General features: G+C 63.1%; 1 protein-coding gene across 4 annotated transcripts in view; it reads right to left on the bottom strand.

Moving 5' to 3' along the window:
• The window catches only part of MPV17 (mitochondrial inner membrane protein MPV17), a 47,641-nt gene that overhangs the window by 3,425 nt on the left and 26,521 nt on the right, over positions 1–17,695 (bottom strand). The window contains exons 3-7 of one of the 4 annotated variants that reach the window (XM_074991578.1): positions 12,586–12,701; positions 7,097–7,189; positions 5,472–5,567; positions 1,095–1,127; positions 610–662 (exon numbers count right to left, since the gene is read on the bottom strand). In XM_074991578.1, coding sequence (XP_074847679.1) covers positions 610–662; positions 1,095–1,127; positions 5,472–5,567; positions 7,097–7,189; positions 12,586–12,701 — 391 coding nt within the window. The remainder of the gene's footprint in view (positions 1–609; positions 663–1,094; positions 1,128–5,471; positions 5,568–7,096; positions 7,190–12,585; positions 12,702–17,695) is intronic. The other 3 variants (XM_074991574.1, XM_074991575.1, XM_074991576.1) reach the window with 3 other exon arrangements.

The raw sequence follows: 17,695 nt of genomic DNA, 5'->3' as shown, positions 1-17,695 counted from the left end.
TCCTACCCCCTGTACCCCCATATCCCCAGCCCTGGGCATCTCCTGCCCCCCGTACCCCATATCCCCAGCCCTGAGCCCCTCCTACCCCCCGTACCTCCATATCCCCAGCCCTGAGCCCCTCCTACCCCCTGTGCCCCCGTATCCCCAGCCCTGAGCCCCTCCTGCCCCCCGTACCCCATATCCCCAGCCCTGAGCATCTCCTACCGCCTGTTCCTCCACATCCCCAGCCCGGAGCCCCTCCTACCCCCTGTACCCCCATATCCCCAGCCCTGAGCCCCTCCTCTGCCCTGCCACGCCCCTGTATCCCCAGCCCCCCCCCTTACTCTGCAGACCCCACCCCATGCCCGAAGCCCCCTGCACTGCACCCCGCACCGGAGTCTCTGCAGGACCTGTGGTATGATCAGCCCCCGAAGCTGCTCCTTGTGGGGTAACAGCAGAGGACCTGTGAGCAATGCCAGGTCCTTTCACCCCCGCTTGGCGCACCCATGGGGCAGCTGCTGGGGAGGCTCAGGCCAGGCTGCCAGGAGCTGGGGGGAGCCCTCGGCTGAATGCCACTCTACGGGGGTGCATGGGGGAGGGGTCTGTGGGCTTCAAGCGGCAGGGCCTGACCTGTAGTTCAGGGGGATGAAGTAGAAGTTGGCCATCTGCACGGCTGGCCAGAGCTGGAAGAGAGCAGACAGGACGGGGTGAGGGGCCCAGGCTGCCAGGGTTCCCAGAATAGAGGTGCCAGTCCGGTTCCCTGCCTCAGCTCCTCCCCAGCACACCTCCTGCCCCCCAGCTCTGGGGCACCCACAGGGGCTGGGAGAGACACTCACCTAGCTAACATTCACCCCACTTCCGGGTGGGGAAATACACCATGGGGGTGGGGGGGCCTTGGCCAGCCTCAGCCTCCACCCTAGCCCCCTCTGGGGACAGGGGGCACCTGGCGGCCCGGGAGGCAGGAGCGCTGCCTGCCCCATGGGCGAGGCCCTGGGCTCCAGGCAATGCTCTGCCAGGTCAGTGCCGAGGTGCGTCAGCAGCCCCCGGGGAGCTGGGCTGCCAGCAGCAACGGGCCTGCAGCGTGGCTGAGCACGGGCAGCAGCGCCGGCACTTACGTAGTAGTTGGTGAGCAGAGCGTCCGGGTAATCCTGTGGGGAGTCACCAAGGCATTACTCACTGGGCACCACAGCCAGCCCAAGGGGACACGGCCTGGGCGCGCCCCGCCCCACACACTCCTCCCGGCCTCAGCCAGCACCATTCCCCTAGCCTGGCCCAGGCCTGGGACACCCTCAGCCTGGCCCAGGCACAGGCCTCTCCCTCCCAGCCCCCTGCTTGGGGTATGCCCCATTCCCCCCGCCTGGGCACACCCCTCTCCACCCAGCCTGGACGTGCCCCATTCCCCCCGCCTGGGCACTCCCCTCTCCACCCAGCCTGGACATGCCCCATTCCCCCGGCCTGGGCACACCCCTCTCCATCCCCTCCACCCGGCCTGGACGTGCCCCATTCCCCCCGCCTGGGCACTCCCCTCTCCACCCAGCCTGGACGTGCCCCATTCCCCCCGCCTGGGCACTCCCCTCTCCACCCAGCCTGGACGTGCCCCATTCCCCCGGCCTGGGAACACCCCTCTCCACCCAGCCTGGACGTGCCCCATTCCCCCCGCCTGGGCACTCCCCTCTCCACCCAGCCTGGACGTGCCCCATTCCCCCCGCCTGGGCACTCCCCTCTCCACCCAGCCTGGACGTGCCCCATTCCCCCCGCCTGGGCACACCCCTCTCCATCCCCTCCACTTGGCCTGGACGTGCCCCATTCCCCCAGCCTGGGCACACCCCTCCCCACCCCCTCCACCCAGCCTGGACGTGCCCCATTCCCCCGGCCTGGGCACACCCCTCTCCACCCCCTCCACCCAGCCTGGATGTGCCCCATTCCCCCCGCCTGGGCACACCCCTCTCCACCCCCTCCACCCAGCCTGGACATGCCCCATTCCCCCCGCCTGGGCACTCCCCTCTCCACCCAGCCTGGACGTGCCCCATTCCCCCGGCCTGGGCACACCCCTCTCCACCCCCTCCACCCAGCCTGGATGTGCCCCATTCCCCCCGCCTGGGCACACCCCTCTCCACCCCCTCCACCCAGCCTGGACGTGCCCCATTCCCCCCGCCTGGGCACACCCCTCTCCACCCAGCCTGGACGTGCCCCATTCCCCCGGCCTGGGAACACCCCTCTCCACCCAGCCTGGACGTGCCCCATTCCCCCCGCCTGGGCACACCCCTCCCCACCCCCTCCACCCGGCCTGGACGTGCCCCATTCCCCTGGCCTGGGCACACCCCTCTCCACCCCCTCCACCCAGCCTGGACGTGCCCCATTCCCCCCGCCTGGGCACACCTCTCTCCATCCCCTCCACTTGGCTTGGACGTGCCCCATTCCCCCAGCCTGGGCACACCCCTCCCCACCCCCTCCACCCAGCCTGGACGTGCCCCATTCCCCCGGCCTGGGCACACCCCTCTCCACCCCCTCCACCCAGCCTGGATGTGCCCCATTCCCCCCGCCTGGGCACACCCCTCTCCACCCCCTCCACCCAGCCTGGATGTGCCCCATTCCCCCGGCCTGGGCACACCCCTCTCCACCCAGCCTGGACGTGCCCCATTCCCCCCGCCTGGGCACACCCCTCTCCACCCAGCCTGGACGCGCCCCATTCCCCCCGCCTGGGCACACCCCTCTCCACCCAGCCTGGACGTGCCCCATTCCCCCGGCCTGGGCACACCCCTCTCCACCCCCTCCACCCAGCCTGGACGTGCCCCATTCCCCCGGCCTGGGCACACCACTCTCCACCCCCTCCACCCAGCCTGGACGTGCCCCATTCCCCCCGCCTGGGCACACCCCTCTCCACCCAGCCTGGACGTGCCCCATTCCCCCGGCCTGGGCACACCCCTCTCCACCCCCTCCACCCAGCCTGGACGTGCCCCATTCCCCCCGCCTGGGCACACCCCTCTCCACCCAGCCTGGACGTGCCCCATTCCCCCGGCCTGGGCACACCCCTCTCCACCCCCTCCACGCGGCCTGGACGTGCCCCATTCCCCCCGTCTGGGCACACCCCTCCCCATCCCCTCCACTCGGCCTGGACATGCCCCATTCCCCCCGTCTGGGCACACCCCTCTCCACCCCCTCCACTTGGCGTGGACGTGCCCCATTCCCCCGGCCTGGGAACACCCCTCTCCACCCCCTCCACCCAGCCTGGACGTGCCCCATTCCCCCCGCCTGGGCACACCCCTCTCCACCCCCTCCGCTCGGCCTGGACGTGCCCCATTCCCCCGGCCTGGCGCAGGGCCTGGGTGCGCGCCCACACACCCCGTCAGGGCAGGCCATGTCGGGATGGAGCCCCCAAAGGCCCTCTGGGCACCAGGCACTCAACTGCTGCAGGAGGCACCAGCCCCCAGACGCAAGGGCTGCAGGCTCAGTGCCCGGCCCATGCAGCTTGGCTCCCCGTGTCCCTCGCTCAGCAGTGCTGCTGGGCTGGGCCCAGCATGGCAGGAACAGGGCCTGTGCACCCGAGGCAGAAAGCAGCCAGCAGGTTCCCTCCTGCCCGAGGGCTCGCTGCAGGGGGCTGGCACCCCGCAGGACCCAGCAGCTCCAGAAGCGCTGGCCCCGCGCCCGGCTGCGGTGACTCACGGCAGGGCAGCAGAGCAGGGTGTCCAGAGGGCACAGCTGACTCATCCTGCCACCCCCACAACCAGCAGGCAGAGCCTGGTGCCACATGCGCCCTGCTGGCCCCTTGCCAGCAGCGGGGGCCATCCTGGGCTGCACCATGTCCCAGCACCGCACAGGGAGGTCACCCCAGCAGCTACCACAGCCCTCCCCCACCACCTGCCACCAGAGACCCCGACTCTGGGTTGGCCATGGGGGGCCCAGGCGGGCAGCACCTGGAGTTCCAGGAAATTGCCTGTCCCTGGCCCCCAGCCAGCTGCCCTTCGTGGGGACCCAGCCGACATCCGTGTCCCCCAGAGCCAGGTCGAAGGTGTCACACCTGGGGATACGGGAGGCTCATGGGGGTCTCCTATAACCCCCTCCCCTGCCTCTCCAGGGCTCCTGCCAGGCCCCCCCAGTAACTCCCCCTGTGCCCCCCAGGGATTTCCCAGGTCTCCTGCCAGGCCCCCCCAGTAACTCCCCCTGTGGCCCCCAGGGCTCCTTCCAGCCCCCCAGTAACCCCCGTGCCCCCAGCGACTCCCCAGGGCACCTACCAGCCCCTCCAGTAACCCCCCTGTGCCCCCCAGCGACTCCCCAGGGCTCCTATCAGCCCCTGGACTAACCCCCCTGTGCCCCCCAGTGACTCCCCAGGTCTCCTGCCAGGCCCCCCAGTAACTCTCCCTGTGCCCGTCAGCGACTCCCCAGGGCTCCTATCAGCCCCTCCACTAACCCTCCTGTGACCCCCAGTAACTCTCCCTCTGCCCCTCTGTGACTCCCCAGGGCTCCTATCAGCCCCTCCAGTAACCCTCCTGTGCCCCCCAGTAACTCTCCCTCTGCCCCTCTGTGACTCCCCAGGGCTCCTATCAGCCCCTCCAGTAACCCCCCTGTGCCCCCCAATGATTCCCTGGGGCTCCTGCAAGGCCCCCCAGTGACCTTCCTCTGCCTCCCCGGGGCTCCTGCTGGGCATAGGTGAGCAGCTGTCCTGTTCTAAAGGAACAGTCCCTCTTGTAAGCTCACCTGCAGGAGCCTCGACCTGTTTGAAAAATGGACCAACGCTCCTGTACTCTGCCCTCCCAGGAGTGCTGGTGGGTCCTGCCGCTGGCCAGGTTCTGGGGCACCAGCCACTCACTGACCAGTGGACCGCGGGAGGCTCCAGTGGCTAATGGGGGCGGGGTGAGTGTAGAAGGCTGGATGTGGGGCAGAGCTGCAGCATATGGGGCCACATGCCCCTGTCTGGTCCATCGGGGCAATCCCAGCTGCCTGCCAGCTCAGCCAACAGGCTTCCTCCCGTTTCCAGCCTGCACTGGCTGCTTGCTGCTGTGGCTGGTGAGTGTGGGCAGGTGCCCATTGGGCCTTGATGTGCCCCCCATCTCGCCGTCCTCTGCCTGCTGTGCCCCTGCACCTCTCACAGCCCCACAGCTCCTCCCTAGCCCACCCAATGGGGTGTGCAGAGCATCATTCAGCTGGCAAACAGGCACCTGCCTTCCTCCACCGGCTCTGGCTGGGCTGGCACCAGCGAACCATCAAGCCCCTCTGGCCCAGGGCTCTGGCCAGGAGAAGACAAGCCCTGCGTGTCACAGAAGACCAGGGCGGGAAGAGGCCTCAGGAGGCCACCACATCCAACCCTCTGCAAGTCATCCCAGCCAGGGCTTTGTCCAGCCGGGACTCACACCCACTCCCCGCACCTCAGTGCCTGGAACCCCGCTGGGTGCTTGCTGCCGCCTCCAGCAATGCCCCTCCCCGGGGCACGAGCAGGGGAGCCCTCCCGGCTAGCACAGGCCGTGGCACAAAGAGGCTACGGGCTCGAGACTCACCCGTTGGATCTTGGCCCAGCTCTCCTCGACAGACAGACCATTGACCACCCCGGCGATGGCCAAGAAGCAGCCGAGGAAGCCAGGTGCAAACCCCCCCTGCAAGGGAGCCAGACGTGAGGGCCCAGAGCCAGGCCAGGCCACACAGGCAGTGCAGGACACTTGCAGGCTGCTGGCTGGCACGGCAGGGCATGGTGCAAGGCCCCCTCGCTCTGCAGGCCCTGAGGCTGGGCACACTCGCTAACTGGCTCAGCAGGGCCAGGCCCTGGGCACAGGGGCTGGGGAGCTCGGCTCTGAGCTGCGGGGAGAGCAGGAGGCGAGGGGCTGCACCGTGGGGAGGGCTCCAGGCAGAGCTGCTCCAGGATCCCTGAGCTGCAGCCGCCAATGCTGGTGGGCTGCTCCAAGCACAGAGCACTGCGTGGGGGGCCATGGTGCGTGGCTTGCTCCCAGGCGATGGCCGAGCTCGCACGGGCGCACGGCCCTGCAGCACCTCCTGGTGGTGGGCACGGCTGGGGGCTGGGCCGTGTGCCATGTGGCCTAGCAGGGCCCAGCCCAGGACCTGCCCCGAGCCCACGAGGCTCACGGGGCAACCCCAGCCCCATCTACTCTAGGCAGAACGACTGGGGCAGGGACATGTGCAAACACGCCTGACTGCAAGGACACAATGCACCCCTCCCAGCACAGCCGGCACCTCCCACAAACCCCTCCAGCCCCCAGCCCCCAGCCCCTGCCTCCTGCAGCCCCTGCACCCCCAACACTCCCCTCCTGCAAACCCCCAGCCCCTGCCTCCTGCAGCCCCCGCACTCCCCAGCCCCTGCCTCCTGCAGCCCCTGCACCCCCAACACTCCCCTCCTGCAAACCCCCAGCCCCTGCCTCCTGCAGCCCCCGCACTCCCCAGCCCCTGCCTCCCGCAGCCCCCCAGCACCCGACTCCCATAGCCCCCGCACCCCACAAAACTCCCCTCCCGCAACCCCCAGCCCCTGCCTCCTGCAGCCCCTGCGCCCCCAACACTCCCCTCCCGCAACCCCAGCCCCTGCCTCCTGCAGCCCCTGCACTCCCCAGCCCCTGCCTCCCGCAGCCCCCCAGCACCCGACTCCCATAGCCCCCGCACCCCCCAACACTCCCCTCCTGCAACCCCCAGCACCCACCTCCCATAGCCCCTGAAACCCCCAGCCCCTGCCTCCTGCAGCCCCCGCACCCCCCAAAACTCCCCTCCCGCAGCCCCCAGCCCCTGCCTCCTGCAGCCCCTGCACCCCCAACACTCCCCTCCTGCAAACCCCCAGCCCCTGCCTCCTGAAGCCCCCGCACCCCCCAACACTCCCCTCCTGCAAACCCCCAGCCCCTGCCTCCTGCAGCCCCCGCACCCCCCAACACTCCCCTCTCACAACCCCCCAGCACCCACCTCCCATAGGCCCCGTAGCATCTGCCTCCCACAGCCCCCCAGCACCCGCCTCCCACATCCCCAGCCTTCTGGGCACTCCTGTCCTCCAGTCCTGGCCTGCACATGGCTACACACCTCTTGCAGACCCCTGGCTCCCCTCTCCTGCAGCTCCACCCCCCCATTCCCCAACCTCAGCTGCACCTCCACATGCGCCCCCTGCTCACTCCGAAACGCTTCCCTCACATACCTGGTCCAGCATCATCTTCTTCAAAGCCACCGTCCTGCTGTTTCCCGGGATCAGTCGATCCAGGAGCTGGTACCAGCCCCCCACCACGGGGCCCTGTGGGGAGAATGGGGCATGTCTACATGGGATCTTCTGGGCCGATTCTGAGAGGGTCAACACGGAGCAAACTGCTTAGAGACAGGGCTACTGACTGCCCAAAACTGGGGCTCCCCGCTATATGGCACCACACCGCACACAGGCACAGACCACTTCAGGTCACCACGCTGGCCAGCCAGAGGCCCGTCACACCAGCACGTTCCTCCCACACTCCCGCTTCCCTTGGGCCGTGGCCAGTCCCCTCCTCACACAGGCGGGAGGTTACGAAAACCGACTTCAGCAAAGCCACACAGGTTCTTCCAGCTCCAAAGAACCAGCCACGCCCCAGGTCAATATATACCTCAGGTCTGACCCAGAAGAGCCCGCTGGGCCAATCGCTTACAATCTAACATCTCAAGGAATCCTGATAAAAATAAGGGAAGAAATGGGTGAGAGTAAAACGGTCAGAGCAATCCAATGCTGCACACCGGTCCCGGCGGTCTCGGCGCAGGCGGCAGCAGAGGGGGGCAGGCAGCTGTCTAAAAAGTCTCTGGAGTACGTCCTGTGTGAGGGCAGGTCAGCGATCCTTCCGGGCTCAGCTCAGAGCAGAGATGCTCCTGAAGGGAGGAGCTGGGCTGCAGACAAAGACAGAGGAGCCCCAGGGCCCTTTATCCCCTGGCCCCTGTGGTAGGAATGCCATTGCTCCCCTTGTGTGGGAGCCCATCTGAGATGGAGCCTGTCACATAACCAGCTCGCCTGTCCATGTCCTTTTCAGGCAATCAGTCACTGCCTCTCTGCTGCATTACACCTTGCAGCCTGTCCGGGATCCTTCCCCACACCACAATCCGAGTGCACAAAGCAGGCTCCTGGAAAATCCTTTGAAAATACCCTGCCTGTAAACAGGCTTTACTTGAAAACTTCCCAGGATCACAGATCCCCTGGATTCTGGAGATAGCTGCCACCACTGAGTGAGGAATACCTCCCAGCCCAGGAAGATGCACTCGGGATGTCTTCCTCTGGGGGTACCCCAAGCTCTTACTTCTCCTTCAGAAGAGAGCTTGGACACAAAGAAAACCGTACTGCAGCAGCCAACCGTTTGGTCTGAGGCACAGCCTCTTCTTAGGACCCAGGGTCAGATCAGCTGCTTGAAAACAGAGGTTTATTTATGAAACAGGAGAAAAGTAAATCCTGGGTTGCAGGCAGGCAAAGATATTTCCCTGGGACTCAGCTTAAAAGTCACTGGGGCGGGGGGAAACTCTCCAGTCAAATGACAACACAAAAAAGAATACAGAGCAGCCAGTCCAACCAAATTCAGAATAAGCATAACCTGATAACATCTAACTGGTCATCGCCCTGGTACTTACACCTCTGTGGCTGATGTTGGGACGGTCAGGGTATTTCTGATTTTTCATTCCAATTCCCTGGGAGACATTTCCCTCTCTGCCATTCGCAGAGACAAAAGCCCCCAAAGCTGAACTGTTCTCAGTTTAAACGAAGCTACTTCACTCCCACTGGCTCACTGGGATTCAGGTTACCTCAGGAGATGAACCGCTTCCCCACACTCATTCATGACACAGCCACATTCCTCAGGCGCTGATTTGCACCTGAGAGGCCCTTTGTCTGTCAAGTACGGCTTGACCTGACACGGGACCTTTCCCAGCACACGGCCAGGCTTCCAGCTGGGGTCTCCCAGAAACTGCCCACCCTCCAGAGCGTCACCAGTCGTGGAGAGCGGGCTTGTGCGTTCCAGTGAAGCCGAGAGCGATGCCGCAGGGCGTCTCATACTCCCAGCAGGGACACCCCTGGTGGCAAGGTCCAGGGGGATGGTCCAGACCAAGAACTGCCCTCAGAGTCCTCAGCGGCAGAGCAGGCGGAGGACAGCCAGGGCAGCGCTACCAGGCTGGAAAGGCACACAAAGGCTGCAGCGTACAGGAGACGCCCAGTCGTGGGGGATCCCACGCCATTCAACCTGGGCCTGCTATCTGTGTCCCCAGGTTAAAAGAAGTCACGCCCAGGCGTCTCCCCAGAAACTGCAATTTCAACTAGAAACACAGAACCAGTACTTCTAGCTGTACATATGAAAATGATATGAGTAGTGTAAGCACCAGACTTCACTAGACACCTCACTTGGCATGAGACTTGGTGCAAACCTAGGACGGTGGTTGCAGCGCTTGGGCTGTTCAGCTTAAAACCCAATAACGTCAAAGTGCCATTACTGGGTTTGCAAATGAACTGCCAAACCATGGCTGCAGCCGCCGTCCTAGGTCTGCACCGAATCTCCTGCCAAGTGAGGTGTCTATTAAAAGCTGGTGATTCACGGATTCCATGTGTACTGCTCATACCCTTGTATCCTTTATATGTGAAGTTATAAGTATTATCTCTGTGCTGGTATTGGAAATTTTTGTTTCTGGGAGACCTAGGAGGAGGCGCAGCAACCCATTGGGAAAGGTCCCTAGTCAGGGAAGCCGCACCTGACGGACAAAGGCCTGACAGGGGCCAAGCCCCAGCTGAGGGACTCAGCTGTTACCTGCCATCCAGCAGAGAGGCCGTGGCTGATTGCCTAAAAAGGGCATGGACAGGTGACCTGCCCATGTGAGAAGCTCCATCTCTGACGTGCTGCCCCACAGGGAGAACAGTGGGGTTCCCTCCACAGGGGATAGAGAGGATCCTGAGAGCTCCTCCATTTGTCTTCACTCCAGCTCATCACTTCAGGAGCATCTTTGTTAGGAGTTGAGCCCAGAAGGATCACTGACTCATGGAAATAAAGGATGTACTTCAGAGACTTTTAAGACACCAGCTAATTCCATCTGCTGCAGCCTGTGCCAAGACCTCTTGGACTGGTGCATGGAATTTAATTGCTTTAATGATTTTATTCTCAACCTTTTCTTTCTTTTTTTACCCTTTTTATTAATAAACCTTTAGATTTTAGATTCTAAAGGACTGGCCCAGCACGCTGTTCTGGATAAGATCTAAGTACACATTGACCTGGGGATGCGGCTGGTAGAACCTGTGGGGATGTGGTGAGGTTGGTTTTCATAAGCTCCCATCTGCGTAAGGAGGGGTCTGATCATGGCGCAAGGGAAGCTGGAGCGTCGCAGGGAATTGCCGGTGCTGTCTGGCTGGGCGGCGTGGTGACAGAGGTGGAGGATCCCATCCTGGGCTGTACCTAACCCTCTTTAAAGCCATTTGCCCACATTTGGCTCTCACAGATGTGCCCAGAGAAACCTCCAGTATTACATCCTGCCACTTGGCCCAAGCTGACTGGTCCATGGACCAGGCCACGGACATCCCACCTGTCTGTCCAGGCTGGCTGGGCAGGGTGGAGCTCTGGGGAGAGAGGCACAGCTGGGGAGGCAGCTGAGGATCTGGGTGTCAGTGTCCCTCACCCACCAGCCTCACCGAGCCCATCCCAGGGCCTGTCCCCTCAGCACGCCCACCAGGAGTTGTCGCTACTGTTCAACACAAAGCATGGAAGCAACAGGGCGGCCAAGTGTCATGTCCTGGCCAGTCCCAGCTCCGCTCGGCACCCAGCCCGTGGCAGCGCCATGGAGCAGCTCCTCGGGCCTGGGCAGCTCTGTGCCCCAGTGACGCCACGAGGCAGTATTTCAGTACGGTCTAAGAGCCTCGGTGGGATGTACAGTGATTTGCTGGTAAGTTCCAGGTGCTTCTGTTTGGCCCTGGCTCTCGTGGTTTGCAAGGTGCTGGGCTTTGCCTCTTCTCGTCAGCATCACAAACGGCCTTGTGTCTGTCAGTACAGACCCCTGGGGGAGCCCTGGGGCGAGTGGTGAATGGGTGTGAAAGTCAGCACACAGGGCCACATTAGCAGAGACCTGGGGACTACCAGGGCACATTCCTGGGGCCTCAGGCCGAGTGACTGAGCAGAACAGACCAGAGACTCCCCCACAGAGACCCCACACCAGAGAACCGTGGGCAAGCCCCAAGGCCAACGCCTCACGGATTGCAGCAGGGCCTGCGAACCCCAGAGAGCGGGGTCAGGACCCTGACCCACTGAAACACCCCAAAAGAGAGGAAGTGCTTCCTGCCGCCCCCGCAGAGCCCGTAGGCTGGGTCCAGCCCTGGATTGCCTGATCCAGCTCACCAGGCTGGAGGCTCCCCACCTCCCACCCCGCTGTGGGCTGGATGGTGGGCAGGGGAGCCCTGAGCTTTGGGTCTGGAGCCAGGCAAGCCGTGGTCTGGATCGGGAGTGGGGCCCGGGGGTTCCCCTCCCCTGCCACAGACTGCGATGGGATCTGACAAGTATAGGGACGGGTGGGCTTGCCACGGGGCTCTGGGTTCGGTCCTGCAAGCCAAGCCTGAGGGGAGCCTTGAATGGCGACTGATGGAAGCGGCTCCTCACTCAGCCAGTGCCGCATGGCCAACGAGATGGACAGGCAACTACAAACCATCTGCAGGCCCTGCGTGCGCCCGAGGGCCCGGACCGGCTGGGCTCGTGAGCTCCCTGCCAGCGCTAGGGTTCACTTCTTCGCACTGTCGCCTCTTCCCTGGAAAAGAGCCTGCGGCTTCTTGGCAGCATAACACCAGGGAGTGCTACGCCTCCCCGCAGCACGGCAGAGCCTGACAGAGCCCCATGCCGGCCTGCCCGCCCGCCAGCCCCAGGGCAGAGCTCTGCACCCATGGCTTGCTCCCAGCCCTCAGGATCGTGCACTCTGCAGGCTCACACGCTCTGTACACAAGCATGCGATGGGCTCTGCACGCGAGTGTGCAAATGGCCTTCCGCGATGGGCCCTGCTGGCTCAGACGCTCTACACACGAGTGTGCGATGGGCCCTGCAGGCTCACATGCTCTTCACATGAGTGTGCGATGGGCCCTGCTCCCGGCCCTGCAGGCTCACATGCTCTGCACGCGAGTGTGCAATGGGCCCTGTGGGCTCACATGCTCTGCACGTGAGTATGCGATGGGCCCTGCTCCCGGCCCTGCAGGCTCACACGCTCTGCACGCGAGTGTGCGATGGGCCCTGCAGGCTCACATGCTCTGCACACGAGTGTGCAATGGGCCCTGTGGGCTCACATGCTCTGCACGTGAGTATGCGATGGGCCCTGCTCCCGGCCCTGCAGGCTCACACGCTCTGCACGCGAGTGTGCGATGGGCCCTGCAGGCTCACATGCTCTGCACACGAGTGTGCGATGGGCCCTGTGGGCTCACATGCTCTGCAGGTGAGTATGCGATGGGCCCTGCTCCCGGCCCTGCAGGCTCACACGCTCTGCACGCGAGTGTGCGATGGGCCCTGCAGGCTCACATGCTCTGCACACGAGTGTGCGATGGGCCCTGTGGGCTCACATGCTCTGCAGGTGAGTATGCGATGGGCCCTGCTCCCGGCCCTGCAGGCTCACACGCTCTGCACACGAGTGTGCGATGGGCCCGGCTCCCAGTGGGCCCGAGGTGGGGGCAGCGCTCACCACAAAACCGAACCCGATGGCCATCATCTTCAGCGTCCTGCAGCAGCTGTGCCCACGCAGGCCCCTTCCCTCCACCAGCTGCTGAGAGACCACGTCTCCGACTCCCATCAGCGACCCTGTGCAAAGCAGCAACAGTAGGGTCAGGAGCTCGGTCGCCTGCTGCTCTGTGCCCATGGCACTCCCAGCTCAGCCAGGAGCCCGGACACCAGCCTAGCCCGGGACAGGGACACCTCTACCCCTCCCCCGCAGTGCCAGGCTGGGTCGGGGCAGGGACACCTCTACCCCACCCGAGGGGGGGCTCTTTTGGGTAAGGACTGAGGTACATGCTGACCTCGGGTGGGGCTGGACAGACCCGTGTGGCTTTGGTGAGGTTGGTTCTCATAACCCCCCATCCGTGTAGGGAAGCTGCTGGTGGTGAGAGAAGGGAAGCCGGAGCATGGGAGGGAATTGCTGGTGTCACTTCCCACCGGACACTGGGGGCTGGGTTTGGTGCCTTACAGCAGAGGAACAATTTGCCCTGGTTTGCCCCTCTCAGTGCTGCCTGCAGAACTCTGCCGCATTCGAGGCAGAGAAGGGGGAAAGCCTCTGCCTAAATCCATGCTGGGCTCGCACCTGGAACGCGGGCGGCAGATGTGCTCACCCCATCGCAGAAGATAGGCTGGCACCGGGAAAGGCTCAGAAAAGGGCAAGAGAAGCGATGAGGGTAGGGAAGGGCAGTCACAGCAGGAGAGGTTAACAAGGCAGGTATGAGAGAGGCAACCGTGTTAGCCTACAGCTTTGAGAACAACAAGAAGTCCTGTAGCACCCTACAGACTAACAGAGACTTTGGAGTATGAGCTTTTGTGGGCAAAGACCCCCTACGTCAGACGCATGAGTGGGAGAGCGGGGGAGGTTTCAGAGGGGTATTTAAAAAGGGGGTGTGATGGAGTGGGGGGAGTGCATGTGTGAGTCAGGCTGGATGTGAGAGACAAGCAGAGCAGCTCCCAGTGGCTAAGGATGACCCTGGGGCTACAACTGGCAGGTAACACCTCTGCCTGAACAAAGAGGAGGGAGGAGCCGAGCTCGGTTTTGAATCGGGGGTGGCAGTTAGGAAGCTGGGGAAAGAGAGAGCTGGAAGGCAGCCAGCCTGAAGAGGGGGAAGCTACACCCCAGAGGGGCACCCCTCGGGGTCTTCTCCCCAGGACGGGTTGGAAGGATTGTCTCTGGCTGCTGTACTGTCACTTCTGTGAGAAACTGGGCATCTGTTGCCTAATAAACCTTCTGTTGTACCTGCTGAGTGAGAGTCACTCCTGCCAGCAGACGGGGTGCAGTGCAGGGGGACCATCTGTGATGGGGTTCTGGGGTCCCCCAACCTCTGCACCCTGTCCGCAGGCAGGAGAGTCTCTCACTTAGCAGGAGAACAGCGGGGTTATTAGCCGACAGGACACAGCATTGTACAGAGGAGTCAGTGCAGCAGGCAGAGACACCTAGTCCAATCCATGTTGGGGAGAGGAGGCCCCGAGGGGCCCCCAGAGCCGGGGCCTTGCTCCCTCCTTTGTCTCTCTCCCCCTCAGCCCAGACTAACTGCTTCCCAACTCCCAGTTCCAATTCAAACCCCTCAGGCTCCACCTCCTCCTTTGTCTGCAGTACAAAGGTGTTAGCTGGTCATCAAGGTTACCCTCAGCAGGAGCCCCACACCCTCTGTGAGTCACTCACATACACACAGGTATTCCCCACTCCATCACACCATCACACTGGTGTCAGAAGTGGGATGCACTGCACCCACGGATGAGCTCCCAGCAGTGGCTGTCTGAGCACCAGAGAAGGAAGGAGCCTCACAAGAGCCAGAGGGGAAGCAGAGCAATTCCTGCAGCTGCTGCTGGTGAGTGGATACCCCGGGAGGCAGCGGGGACATGGATTATACCCAACTCCTGAAGGCAGAGCTAGCAGGGCTGTGCAAAGAGAGGGGCCTGACCGTGGGGAAGGCGACCAAGGCCCAGCTGATTGCCCAACTGGAAGAGAGTGACCGATCCGGGGGGGCAGAGCCTGTCCCGGCAGAAAGTGGCCGGTCACCCTCGGGAAGCGTTTCGGATTCTCCGACAGGAGCAGGGGCTCGACGCCGTCAGACAGACGCGGTGCCCGCCAGGTCGCGCTCAGCTAGTGGTGGTCCTTCGCGGGCAGAGTCCCCCGCCGCAGAGCTGCGACGGCTGGAGCTCGAGGTGAGATTAAAGGAACTGGAAGCCCAGGAACGGCAGAGGGAATGTGAGCGCCAGGAACAGGAAAGAGAGCGTGAGCACGAGCGCCAGCTACAAGAGAGACAGCGGGAGGAGAAAGAACGAGAACGGAAGGAGAGAGAGCGAGAGCGGGAGCATGAGCGAACCATGGCAGAGGCGAGATGCCAAGAGGCCCCAGCTGCGGTAAGCAGGGAGAGGGCCAGGCGGCTCGGGGTGGCCAGTCACTTGGAGACGCATGTGCTGGCCCAGTGTCAGGACCCAGGGGACATGGACGAGTTCCTTACCGCCTTTGAGCGAGCCTGTGAGTTGCATGAGGTTCCCCCAGATGAGTGGCTCCGGCACCTCACCCCCTTGCTGGGCCAGAAGGCCGCAGCGGTGCTCAGCCAGCTGGTGGGGCTGCAGCCTGGGGACTATGAACGGTTCAAACAGGCCCTGCTGCATAAGTTCGGGCTGACTCTGGAGATGTACAAAAAGAAGTTCCAGGAGGCGCAGAAGAGGCCAGAGGAAACCCATGTAGACACGACCTCCCGCCTGAGGCAATACTACCAGAAGTGGGCGTTCGGAATGGGAGTCCAGTCCAAAGAGGACCTGATCGAGCTGGCGGTCCTGGAGCGATTCTACGAGATCTGCGCACCTGACCTGAGGGTGTGGCTCGTGGACCGGAAGCCGGGGGACTCACACGATGCAGGGAAACTGGCAGATGACTTCACAAACAGCCGGGCCAGGTTTGAAAGTGAGCCCCACAAAGAAAGTGAGCCCCGGAGAGAGAGGGAGTCCTGGAGAGACCGAGAATCTCAGAGAGACCGGTCCCTGACTGTACGACAGAGGGGACCACCTCTTGGGCGAGCCCAGGAAAGAGGAGCCAGCCACCCACCCCCCAGAGAGCCAAACAGAGCCCGGACAGAGCAGCCGGCCCGAGGGACACAACAAGACCCAGGCTGTTATCGCTGTGGGCGAAAGGGGCATAGAGCAGCCCATTGCCCCAATCTCCCAGACAGGTTGAGCAGGCCGGAGGGTCGTGGAGTCAACTGGGTGGAGTCCCAGAAGCCAGAGGGGCTGGCGGCCAAGGCGGGTGGTGCTGACAATGGGCACTTGGATTGGGCCGAGTCCGCCCCACAGACCAGCTCCTCAGGGGGACCAAATGCTCAGAGTTCAGTTTACAGAGTGGGGGCAGCACTACCTCTGTGGAGCAAACGTCTCAAACACCTCGAGGTAGACGGGAAAACGGTCACGGAGTTCTGGGACACAGGCGCTGACGTGACGCTGGCCCGACCCGGGATGGTGGCCCTGGGCTGCATGATACCCAATTCCCACCTGACGATAACAGGAATTGATGGGACCCCTTTCAAGGTGCCCATGGCGAGGGTGCACCTGAAATGGGGGAACAAGGAAGGCCCCAAGGAAGTGGGCGTGCACAGCCATTTGCCAGCGGATGTACTGATGGGGGCTGACCTGGAGAACTGGCAAGGTGAACGCCCTCGTGCCCTGGTCCTGACCCGTAGCCAAAGAAAACGAGGGGTGCGCTCCCCAGATTCAGGGGTACAAGCCCAGCCAAAGTCACAGGAGACACAGGGGCCAACCCTGAGAGAAAGGGGGCCCCCAAAAACCAGATCTCACAGGCCAGGGGTGCTGGAGCCAGGCAGGGATGGGGAAGTAGCATCCGCCCCTGCCCCAGCCGAAGAGTTCCAGGCAGAGCAGCAGAGAGACCCCTCCTTGCAGAAGCTGAGGGAACTGGCCAGTCTCAGCTCAGCTCCCCAGCTGGGGGAGGGCTGCAGGGAGAGATTCCTGTGGGAAAAGGGATTCCTGTACCGGGAATGGGCTCCCAGATGCAAAGCGGAGCCATGGAAGGTCCAGAGGAAACTGGTGGTTCCCCAAAAGTACCGGCGCAGGTTGCTGTACCTAGCCCATGATGTCCCGCTCGCAGGACACCAGGGGATCCACCACTCCAGGAGAAGGTTGTTACAGAACTTTTTTTGGCCAGGGATCTTTGCAGCTGTCTGTCTATATTGCCTGTCCTGCGATCCCTGCCAGAGGGTGGGGAAGAGCCGGGACAAGGGGAAAGCTCCCCTAAGGCCACTGCCCATCATAAAGGAGCTTTTCCAGAAAATGGCTATAGACATAGTGGGACCCTTCAACAAGGCAACACGTTCGGGGAAGAAATATATCTTGGTGGTGGTAGATTTTGCCACGCGATACCCAGAAGCAGTGGCCTTGACCTCTGTCGACGCTGACACCGTGGCGGATGCACTGCTGTCCATTTTCAGCAGAGTGGGGTTCCCCAAGGAGGTCCTCACAGATCAGGGGTCCAACTTCATGTCGGCCCTACTGCAAAGCTTGTGGGACAAGTGTGGGGTCCGGCACACCTGGGCCACAGCCGACCACCCGCAGACCAATGGGCTGGTGGAGAGGTTCAATGGGACTCTGAAGCAGATGCTGAGAACCTTCATGAATCAATACCCCCATGACTGGGACAAGTACTTACCCCACCTGCTGTTTGCATACAGGGAGGTGCCCCAGGAATCCACGGGGTTCTCCCCGTTTGAGCTGCTGTATGGAAGGAGGCTACAGGGACCCTTGGACTTGCTCAGAGAAGAGTGGGAGGGGACGGCCTCTCCTGAAGGGGAGTCAGTGGTACAGTATGTACTGACCTTCCGGGAAAAACTCACCGAGCTCATGGGCCTGGCCAGGGAGAACCTCTCCATGGCCCAAAGGAAGCAAAAGGTCTGGTATGACCGTAACGCCAGGGCCTGAGCCTATGCCACCGGGGATCAAGTGATGGTCCTTGTACCTGTGCGGCGGAACAAGCTGCAAGCGGCCTGGGATGGGCCCTTCAAGGTTGTCAAACAGCTAAATGACGTGAATTATGTGGTGGAACTGTCGAACTGGGCCCACAGCCA

Source organism: Carettochelys insculpta, chromosome 3, assembly GCF_033958435.1.
Source record: "Carettochelys insculpta isolate YL-2023 chromosome 3, ASM3395843v1, whole genome shotgun sequence".
Taxonomy (NCBI): Eukaryota; Metazoa; Chordata; order Testudines; family Carettochelyidae; genus Carettochelys; species Carettochelys insculpta.
The sequence above is the reverse complement of the archived record's forward strand: the minus strand, read 5'-3'. Positions and strand labels throughout refer to the sequence as shown.